This window comes from Manduca sexta, unplaced genomic scaffold (assembly GCF_014839805.1).
Source record: "Manduca sexta isolate Smith_Timp_Sample1 unplaced genomic scaffold, JHU_Msex_v1.0 HiC_scaffold_1514, whole genome shotgun sequence".
NCBI lineage: Eukaryota > Metazoa > Arthropoda > Insecta > Lepidoptera > Sphingidae > Manduca > Manduca sexta.
In genome coordinates, this window is record NW_023592386.1 from 1 (window position 1) to 11,849 (window position 11,849).

Sequence of the window (11,849 nt, forward strand, 5' to 3'; positions counted from 1 at the left end):
TCTATTTATAAATACGTCTCTACCTACAAACACTAAACTCACATTTTATATAAATATACATACATGTTTCGAATAAGTGAAATAACCTTGTAATTTAGTACATTTTCGAGTATGTGTAAGACGACAATGATCTGCGCATTTGACAGACCAGTCATTAAATCAGAATAATATTTTTATTGTATCATTTAGGATCTATTTCACGTTCACTTTACGTTCTCCGCCAAATAACGTATACGTAACGGGCGCTTAGGTTATTCTTGTTCGTACGGCATACTTACAGATACAGCTTGTGCTGTAGCGCCACCGCCGACGTCAAGGAAGTTGGCTGGATCACCACCGTACAGCTTGATGATGTCCATGGTCGCCATTGCCAGACCGGCCCGTTCACCATGCACCCAATGTTTCCTAACACGCAAAACCAACATCGGTGTATCTATTCAAAAATCACGTTTCATTAAATTAATAAATGAAATATGTACCATCAAGTGCAATGTAGTTCAAATTGAACTTGGCGGCTTCGATTTCCTTGGGATCCTCTTGGGTCGTGTCCTGTACGCGAATAATTCTTTCTGTCTGAACTCAGCGTTATCGTCGAAACGGAACTTAGCGTCCAAACAAAAGACTGCAACAAGGATGCGCACACGTAAAGAGATGACGCATGTTTAGATGACACAACGCAAATAATGTCTGGCATGAATGCAATAAAATTAATTTATTGATAACATGTGTCTATTGCATGATTTATCTTTTTTCAGAGACAAGATTATCTATTGAAATTTTCAGATAAACATATTTTTTTGTCAAAATATGATACGATATTGTGGAAATTGAAGAATCACGTTATTATACACAGCAACCGCCGATGGCTAGAATTCTCAAGCAGAATTTCTAATTTCTAGCGAGTCGGTCGCTTATTTCAAATCGAAATAGCGATACTTGATTGCCGGGTATGCAGATAAGAATTCAAAACTCAATGCTTTAAGAGATCAACGCTTTTCAAGAGCAACAAAGCGATTAACATAATTCAGAACTCAGCAGACTGTTATAGTAGATTATTATCATTACATTTGCCGGTGAGCGCATCTTCCGCGTAAGGGTTCACTTCAATCAGTAATGCATCCTTCTTTAGAAACAGGTCGTACATTTTCGTAATCATGTCTGCAGCATCGTTTGCTACCTCTTTCAGACCAATCTGTAATAAACGAAATAAAAACAATATATTTTCTTCCATAGAAATACTTTGTATTTTTTGAGTATTTAGTAGTTTACCTTGTCTATGACACGACACACTTGTTCGTTTGTTATTCCTGTTTTGATGTCGATGGGTTCGTAAGTAATAGCTTCTGGGCTCTCCGCGGCTACATCTTCAATGTTGACACCACCTTGAGAAGATGCGATTATAACTGGACCCTAAAACATTTAATATAACGATTAATTACAAAATAAAATACCGGATTGTTTTTTCGTGGTTACAGATAGTGAACATAGTGCTTCATTTGGTTTGACAGTTAAAAGTAGATAGATTGGTACGTCATTCCGTGGCCCATATCAGACTTTTGAAGACTACTCAATTATTTCATGGAAGTTCCTCAGAAACTACGAAACTTGGTAACAATCTTGTATGACGCATTCATACGAAAGTTCAATTTAATGAAATTGTGGTAGATATTATTACAATCGTTTTTTACTTTGATATTGTTCTGTTTGCACATTGAAATATTCATACAAAGTTCACTATTTATTTTACTCGTGAATCCAGAACGACGCGCACTTAATATCTAGCCACTAGGCCAAAGACGATAAGTACCGACTTGATTATATATTGAAAACGTTCGGTAAAGTATATACTTACGTTAAAACTGCGCTCCATCATGATGGCGATATAGAACTCGCGGCGCGGGAACTTGCGCTCGGTGACCATCACCATGTTGCAGATGCGGCCCGCGGCGCCCGTCTGCTTCGTCACCAGGAACTGCTTCAACATCTTGCCTGCGATGTCGCCGGCGGCGTCAGGCCTGCTCGCACATATCCCGTTTAGTATATAATTTAGGGCCTATTCAGAAGGCCTATTTAATACACGCCTAAGACGTGCTTCAAGCGAAATTAAAATTTGATGTACTCGAGAAGTGCATATTTTTTTATAAAGGTGCATGCGTCCCGTTGGGTCAGTAAAAGGGAATACCGTAAGTAATGGACCGTCGCCGTACCAGATGAATACTTAGATGAGTGTGTTGCTGTGAGGGATGAGAAGCAACAATGAAAAAATTAAAAACAGAATATCAACTTACTTATACTAACTGATTATAATATCAGTCCTATATTATATACTATCCCACTGTGGGCTCAAGCCTCCACTACTACTGAAAGGTATAAGGCCTTAGTCCACCACATTAGCCTAGTGCAGATTGGCAGACTACACATACCTTCAAAATTTTTAAATATAGAGAACTTCTCAGATATGCAAGTTTCCTCATGATAATTCACAAAGAATCTAACTATATAAAAGTCAGAGGTACATGCCATTGGGTTTTGAATCTGCGGACATTCGTCTCAGTAGTCCCAACTAGGCTATAAGCTGTTTGTTAAGTGAAGAAAAATTAAGAGGAACTTGATAAAAAAACCTAATTCCTATAAAATTATCAATACTCCTACGTTAACCGACCATCCTGACACCACCTTTCAAGCCATTCTTGAAGGAGCCTTTACCGCTGACCTCCAGCAAGTACCTATGTGGAAAACATTACATATTTTGTTATTCTAAACCTCATCCTATAAAGGCCAGTTGTGACCCATCACTAATTGCCACCACCACATTTCAAACTACTTTTCATAAATTTTGAATTATATTAATCTTTGCAAATTATCTAGAATGGAAATTAGTCTGTGTTCATCAGTTCCATGGCAAATGCTTACAAAACTACTATAATGATTTGGTTCTGCAAGTTCTGTATAGAATATGTAGCAATAATTAACCACTTGTGTTGATTACCAACTAAAGGCAGTTTTTGCACTATGCATTCTCAGCTCAGCTTTCGGCAACTTGTAACCATAGCAAATGGAAGTGTTTATTGAAATTCTATTAAATTTACGTTATTTTTGTTCTTTTAATTGGATATGCATCTTGCATGATGGTGTAAATCCACCATCATGCAAGATGCATATCCAATTATGGGAAAATTCTTATATTCAAAGAATCTAGGAAATTAATTAACTAAAAAAATACATAATCAATCACTTGATTGGTTGAAATTCAAGAGCAGTGTCTTTTTTCATATTTGGGTTTTATACCATGTATTATATAACAAACTGGTCATGACTAAAGCTACTTTATGTGATAATTTTATCATCTTTCAATCCTCTCTGTATTAACTTAACATTAGGTGACATTCAGTCTTACCTATAAACCTGTTTTAGCATTAAGAGGTGGTTAAGAATTGCTTACATAACTGTCAAAAACATCACCAGCCTTTAATTTAAACCTTGTCATTATTATTTACATACTCAAAATGTAAAATAATGAAAACTTCATGTTATACAGGTGGATCTTAATTATATAAAATTGTCAAATTTCATACTGAATGGCAGAACCATGTGCGTTAATAATAATGCCACTTGATCAATAACTATATTGTACTAGCAAATTACATACATTTCCTAAGGACAATTCAATTGAGTAACATTGTGACCCATTTATATGATTGGCAGTCTACATGTCTAACAGAGGCCCCAATTCAATGGTTACATAACACAGATGTTTTAAGAGAAAATTAATTTAAGCATACCTGTGCTTTTAATACAATGTCCTTTGTTTTAAGTTCTTGTGCGAACTTAACTGCCTCATCCTTGGTCTTGGCAACATTGAATTTTGGCACAGGGATGCCGTGATCCCTGAGGAGTGTGTAGCTCACATACTCATGCACATTTAGATGGCGTACTTGTTGTTTGCTAGGAAGGTTGGTGCTTGTAGCTGCTGCCAACAACTGATAAAAAATATTATACTTGAAATATGTTTATCACAATGCTGGTTCCAATATACTAGCCATTAAAATACACAAATTATAATAACACATGTCTACATTTAGTTTATTTACATTAAATGTTAGCATTATTTATACATATCAAATAGATTTATATATTATATTCTGCTCCTAATCATGCCTATAATGGATTGTAAGTATTTGATGTACTCATAGCTTTAAAAAGTGTATAACCCTGGGGGATCTTCTATTATCATACTATAAAATAGTTATATTAAAATATTTTTTATTGAATGACAAAAAAATGAAATTAGTATTTTTATTTAAAATAAATTCCTTAAATATTAATCATATCTAGTTAATATTTTTCTACTCCGTATGGACCTATATTAAAGTGCAAAGACTAAAAAACAATATTTAAAGAGTGATGTTTAATGCTACACATAGATACAACACGATAGAGATACAAACAAATCAATAAAAAATATGATGTTTTGTAATCTACACGATATCAATCGTTTAGAAAGATCGGATGACGCATATTCATCATACGGAACAGAAAGTTTACGTAATATTTATTTAATAAATGAAAATTTGCTTCAGTACATACCACCTAACAAAAGTCAATGTCTGTGACGTAAGGGTACATTGGAATTGAAACTGACAAGGTCAATTTAAAAATAAAATGTAACCAAGGTGAATTACTGTTAATGAAATATTGTATATTTATAAAAACAAATTAAATAACACTTTCTAAGATTTTAAGTATTTGCATGAATAACATCGACGTTGACATTGCATCAAAATCGAATAGCGATAATTTGAGTGGTCGTGTTTGTGTATGACAATATGGGTATATAATGGCAAATTTTAAATATTTTCTTTGAATGATTTGGAAAAAATATAAGCTCCTTATTTACCTTATTTCCATTTTTAATAATAATTGATTCGGCAAGACCAAGCGTACGAGGAAGTATAGTCGCCATTTTACCACTGAGTAAAGATTTCAGAGGAATTCCAAAATGACATTCTTATCAACTGTTGTAGTGATGATCATTATGATGTACGTAAAAAGGGATTCATTCGATTATAGAGATTGCTCAAGTTATTGAATTTAGGTAATGAGCAACTGTTATTAAACTTATGGAACATTAAAAATAAGATAATAGCCAAGTAACTTCCGGGTAAAACATTGTACTTGGACTGTGTATCGAAAAAGCATGATTTTTTTAAGAATAAACATTCGAAATAGAGTTTTAACATTACAAATGAATAGCAAAAATTGGGATTCCTAATTTATTGAGGCATATAAATAATTTCACAATACATATAAAAATAAATATATCATACAAGTTACTATAAATAATGAAATGTTATTTGAATATTTGTTTTATAATTTTATTAACAAGTATGTAAGTGTATTAAAACATTTATAAAGGATGCACCATGTGTCTATTAACTCATAAATCTACCACTTGTATTATAACTACTACATTGAAAGTACAATACATAAAGACAAATCGTATTGTGCCGATATGAGCGCACATATAAATAAATCTTTGACGCTTATCATTTTCATGAAAATTAATATATAAACGTATGCTTCTACATTTGATCTTATTATACCTTTGACAATGACAAAAATCATACAAGCCGCGTCCTTTACGTATTGTCTAAAACCAAAGACCGTTTACATTGCTACTACACCAAAGCAGTAAGTAAAAATAATATGATAGTAACAACAATTGGTTGTACAATAAATATTTTTCAATATTAATAATGATGAATAAATCAATGATTCGATGAAATCAATGATTGAGACTATGATCTTGGATACATCCTTATTTACTGCACATTGCCATAGTGAATATAGAAGATTGTCATAGTCTATTTATAATACTTTTCATGTTGCAAGCATAGGCAAATAAATATTCACCCAATCTAACGTCCCAAAGAGTAGTAAAAGTAAAGACCAGTCTTCGTTGAGATTTAATACAAAGAACATTGTTATATAAAAATACTAATATTAGATCGACTATACTAAATCTGCGGATCGCGAGGTTTTTGGAAATGGCTCATCTGGCTTCAATAATTTTACTAAAACTAAAGAATCTTTTGCCAAGATCTCTTCAACTCTTTCTAGAATCTATAACAATAAAATCATTCAAATAATTCTTACTCTTTTAATTAAATTAAATACATTTTGTTAACTTTATTTAAATATTTATAAAAGGAAGACTTTTTTGGATACTAGCTGATTGCATATATAAATGAGTTTATTTACAGGTGTGGCCCGAGCACAAACTTATAAGGAGCCCGAGGTATCATTACCAACCGTCCGTATTGACTGCCATGGTGGCTTACCTAGTTCAGTAGTTGTATTACATAGATAAATAAACTAGAGTTGTATCGTGTCGGTGGTGCGAGCACTACTCGGAGGACCCAGGTTCGAATCCCAGGTCAAGTAAATTAATATTTAAGTTTTTCAGCTCATTATGAGCTTTGACTCTGGAATTCGGGCACGACATGGCGACAGTGTCGCTTCCATCACATCGTGGGACGGAACATACTTAGAGTAAAGTTGGCGTCTTAAGAGCACCACTGCATACCTCTTCGGGGAAAAAGGTGTGATGTTTGTCTGTGTATGAATACGGCTGCGTTAGACTCTAAAACATTAAAAGGCAGTGTTCCCAAAGTTAAAATTTCGCAAATACGTACGAAAGCAGTAAGCGTGAAACGAAAAGCTTTGACCGTTATTTTGATTTGTTTTGGAATTTCGGATACTAATAGGTTAGGGGCATCCAATGATTTTATAAATAGACGCGTCATAGACTAACAAAATTGCACATAATAACCTCAGAAAACAGCGCAGTATTTACTATAGTCACATAGCTGTACAGTGTACAGCCCTAGCAGTTCGCTTTGATACGGCCCGAGTGGGTCCGAGTGAGCCCGAGTGGACCCGAGTGTCGACTGTCCCGACCATAATAATAAATAATACACTAATCTATACTATTATATAAAGCTGAAGAGTTTGTTTGTTTGTTTGTTTGTTTGTTTGAACGCGCTAATCTCAGGAACTACCGGTCCAAACTGAAAAATTCTTTTTGCGTTGGATAGCCCTTTGTTCGTGGAGTGCTATAGGCTATATATCATCACGCTATACCCAATAGGAGCGGAGCAGTAATGGCCAATCTCAGGAAATACCGGTCCAAACTGAAAAATTCTTATTGAGTGGATAGCCATTTGTTCGTGGAGTGCTATAGGCTATATATCATCACGCTATACCGAATAGGAGCGGAGCAGTAATGGCTAATCTCAGGAAATACCGGTCCAAACTGAAAAATTCTTTTTGCGTTGGATAGCCCTTTGTTCGTGGAGTACTATAGGCTATATATATATCATCACGCTATACCCATTAGGAGCAGAGCAGTAAAAGCTAATCTCAGGAACTACCGGTCCAAATTGAAAAATTATTTTTGCGTTGGATAGCCTTTTGTTTGTGGAGTGGTCTTAGTTATATATCATCACGCTATGACCAATAGGAGCGGAGCAGTAATGAAACATGTTGCAAAAACGGGGACAATTTATTAGTTTTGAGAGCGTCCGTTGCGTGCGCTGCGTAAACGGTTAAAGTTATGCAACAATGATGTATGACGGGATTGTTCCTCTTAAAAGTTCTAAAAATATATTATAAAACAAAGTCCCCCGCTGCATCCGTCTGCCTAAACGTGTTAAACTCAAAAACTTCCCAACGTATTAAGATGAAATTTGGTATGGAGACAGTTTGAGACCCTGGGAAGAACATAGGCTCCCGGGAAACTACTACTTTTATAACGGAATACTTTAGCCTGAAAAACTTTATAACGCGGGCGGAGCCGCGGGCAAAAGCTAGTATAGAATATAGAGTCCCGTCGCCATGACAGTCGAATAAAATGCGTTTATTAGTTAAAAAAAAGTTAAGTAGTGTATACCTGGTGTATACTTATTACTAACGTATGAAATGAAACGTTTTTTTTTTTTCATTCACACTTAGAGTATAATTCAAAAAGACAGTAAGCCGACTAGCCGCGACAGTGGTATTGTCGGGCAATTACCTTGCTTTCGTCTTGCCAGTATTGAGCTCGGACAACCTATCTGTTTAATAAAAACATAAAAGTTTCTCAGCTTTGCTTATCTGACAGCTTGCTGTTCAACTTTGTTTATCTAAAAGCCAACCAGATTCAAGTTGTATCTCAATATTAGCCCAATCACAACGGCCCTAAGTTTACGCACTGCGAAGGCTGCCATGCCGTCAGCACTGAGAAACGGACTTGTTATCACAGCAACGATAAAACTTAGATAAATAATGTCTATAAATAAAGGGGTATGTGTTTGCTGCTTTAATAGCCATGATAGGGCGAGCAAAATACCCACTCCTCTTCCCTGTTTTAAAAAATAAAAAAACATTTTTTGTAACAGCATAAACTTTAATTACTTTGTTCTTAAACATTACTAGCATAATTCCCTTCCTTTTGTACTCCATCAAATAAATTATTTGAAGTCTTACTTTTCTCTTCAGTCCATACTCCATTACCAGTAAAATAGTGATTTTTCTCAAGAATGTATAGAGCTAAACTTAATTTCTGAGACTTTTTCAACTGATTCAAGTTGCAATATTCTATTGAAATTGGGAATTTTTTTGGGGTACTTTCTCCATTGAGAATTAAAAGTGTGTCTCTTATTTTATTCCATGGATAAAGCAGTATCGGGCAATTTTCATAGATATCTTCATTACTATACTCCTTCAATAAATTATGACACACAAACTTTACTTGTACTAATGGTATATTTATCCAGAAAGGGTGCCTTTTAAAACTTTGCGAATTTCATTCATACTATATTTAGTTGACAACAACTGAGAGACACAAAATAAAAGGTCTTTTCCCTTTCCCCTAACCGATCACCTGGGGCTCTTTCAAAAACCTCGTAGTGTGCTGAACTACCTGATAATATGTTAAGGCTCATACACTTTTTATTATTATCATACAACTTATTTAATCTTTTTAAAACTGTGTTATTATAATGTATCATTTTCAAAAACCTTGGATGATTATAAAATGTGTTGAACTCTGGCATGTTTCTGGCTCTCTCCAGTCTTTCTCTCACTGTACTTGGTGCCAATGTGTAAATATCAAAGCATCTTTTTTGTGCTTCATTGTTGATTTCATATTCATATAATATATTCTTAATTTCTATCATTGTGAAACAATTCTTCATAGCTAATTTGGGCCGCATTCTTATGACTTCTCGTACATCAATACCACCTATTGTCCTTAATTTTAATATTATATCTCTTATGTTTTCTGGATCAGAATGTAGTAAGTATAAATTAGACTTAATTTTATGTTTTGGCATCATAATTTGAGATAATAAGATTTGTAAAACTTCATTTAAAACTTCCAATGGCCTGTGTTTTTGTTGTAGGATATGTTTCCACACCTCTGTTAAATTCTTCTTTAGTGAGATCCAATTCAAGTTCCAAATACCTTTGAATAATTTTAAGACGAATATTATAAAGTGATAATTTATTTACATCTTCTGAAATTAAAGTAGTCACTGATGTAGGCCACTGAGTCAAATAACTTGCTAGTCTATTTTCTACATTTATGAAAACTGATATATCTCCACTTTTTTTCAACTGACTAATGGTTTTCTGTTTCACTAAAGGCAAATAAGAACATAAATGTTCTGGCGTTATTGTTGCTATTCCACATTCTTGTAACACTCTGTACCGGTATCTCAATGTGAAAGGTACTATCCCAAATAAAGATGGTTGATTCAACAATACCTGTTTTGAAAATCCCAAATCTTGTATAGTACTTAATAAACATTGTAGTTTTGTTTCGTCCAGTTTTTTAATCACAGGTTGTTTTAAACTCAAATATCGTGCTTCACTTTCAGTAATGTTTACATGTTTAGAAAAGTTCTTTAGCCAATGTTCTTCGCTTGAATAATGTTTACATATTGCTATTTGTATTGGTTTATGCCGTAAAATGCTTAAATATCTACAATGATGCATGTTCATGCAAGTAATGCAAATGAAAATGTGCTTAATAAACACATAAAATAATTAAGTAATTCATTGAAATTTAAATATATTTAAGTCACTAAACAAAGTATTTGTTATAAATTTTCATAACCTCTTTACTCCAATTACAGTTTGTTGTGACTGGCATGCAGACTCCAGTCACTGGCTTAGGCATACTCGTTATTTTCAGATTGAAATAATAAAAATTGCGAACTGAAACCTGAAGTGTCAGTCTCAAATCTCAATTGATAACTCAGAACAAGAACAAACATAGAATGAATCTAAATTACCCTCATATACTTGTCCTTTTTTTCAAATAGGCCAAAACCGTTGAAAAGAACGAGACAAATATTATGTTGCTAAGGTCGGCTTGCGTACACTTTAAAATTATCAAATGGTTACCTTTGGTCCTCTTTAGGATGCCGAATTAAAAGCAAATAAAATGTCAAATGTTCCAACTTGCCAACCTCAAAACAATGTCACAAACGCGCCCACACAATTTAGTTACGTTATACTTCAGCGCGTGATTTTCAAGAGTGGCTGCATGTTTTGTAATATTTTTGTTGTTAATTCTAATAAATACACAGTGCTGTTTAAGTATAATATAGCCCTACGAACAAGCAATGGCCTGCGTTATTATGGGGTGTAAATCTCATTCTTGTCGTAAAGAAAATGAAACTGAAATCCTCAACTTCCATCGGTAAGTAAACAAAAAACCTAATATATTTGCTTAAACCCTGTACATAAGTGCAAAAAGTATTATTAATTAATCTTTATTATGCTGTAGTCATATTATAATCTGCTGTTGGCCATTTGATACAGTAATTATTAAGTATTTTTCATTTTTATCAATTTACGTAGTCGTGTTCAATAGTGTTGTTCTGCATATTCTGTCGATAACATAGATGTTAGTATATTGTAGTTGACTATTTTGCATAAATTGCGTTTTACTTTCAATATACGGTGGTGAAGTGGTAAAAGCCACTTAGAAACCGTGCGCGAAGGCTGGGGTTGAGGAAACTATCTGATTTTCATAGTGTGTTTCATTGCAGATTCCCCACAGATGATCCTATGAGGCAAAATGGATCGTTGCCATAGCTCGTCCCAATTGGCATTGGAAAAACAGCACCGTGTTTGCTCTATGCATTTCGACAAAGTTTTATTAACTTTGAAATAAGTTATCAAACATATGTGACATGAATGATACCGCTGTGTTTTAATTTTATTGTCCCATTTTAGTAGCTTCTGTCAAATCACACCTCTTGGGTATCTTTTAATCCCTAAGAAAGTCAGAAAAGAACAGAAGGCGTACTGGCTTTCTCCTAAACGAAATTCCGGCCGATTTCTTGTTTGTTACTTACAGCGGTTTCCATTCCTTCCGAAATTTCTAAGATTTTCTTAATTTAATAATCTAAATGCTAAACCATTTATGTGTGAATGACGTTTCGGAAGGCATGGAAACTGCTGTAAATAGCAAATGAAAATTGGATAAAATTTAGCTCGAAGAGAGCCGGTAGTTCTATAGTTTATTGTAATTTAACAGCTTCTTAACGAGTGATTTTATATACCCAGACCTCATTTGGTACTTGAATACCAAATTAGGGTTTTGATATCTTTTTTAACCTTTATCTAAAATAGCATTTTGCAACGGTTTGTAGTTGACTGGCCGAAAAGTGTTTATTTTAGCAGGTCTGTCGAATTTACCATAGCCGATAGACAAAGCATCTATCGATATCGATAAGATGTCAGAAGAGATCGCAACACAATTAAATTTCTTGCTGTCAAAGACAGAGTACACTCAA

At 34.1% G+C, this 11,849-nt stretch overlaps 1 protein-coding gene and 1 pseudogene across 1 annotated transcript; both read right to left on the minus strand.

The window, feature by feature from the left end:
* Positions 1-70: 70 nt before the first annotated feature.
* LOC119191427 lies at positions 71-5,029 on the minus strand (annotated as a pseudogene).
* A 3,396-nt stretch (positions 5,030-8,425) lies between these two features.
* On the minus strand, positions 8,426-10,308 carry LOC115448995 (transcription termination factor 5, mitochondrial). Its single transcript, XM_030176645.2, is given in 4 exon segments — positions 8,426-8,832; positions 8,835-8,910; positions 8,913-9,434; positions 9,436-10,308. Coding segments are annotated over 4 exon segments (1,578 nt in total). The 5' UTR covers positions 10,045-10,308; the 3' UTR covers positions 8,426-8,461.
* Between the last annotated feature and the right edge of the window lie 1,541 nt (positions 10,309-11,849).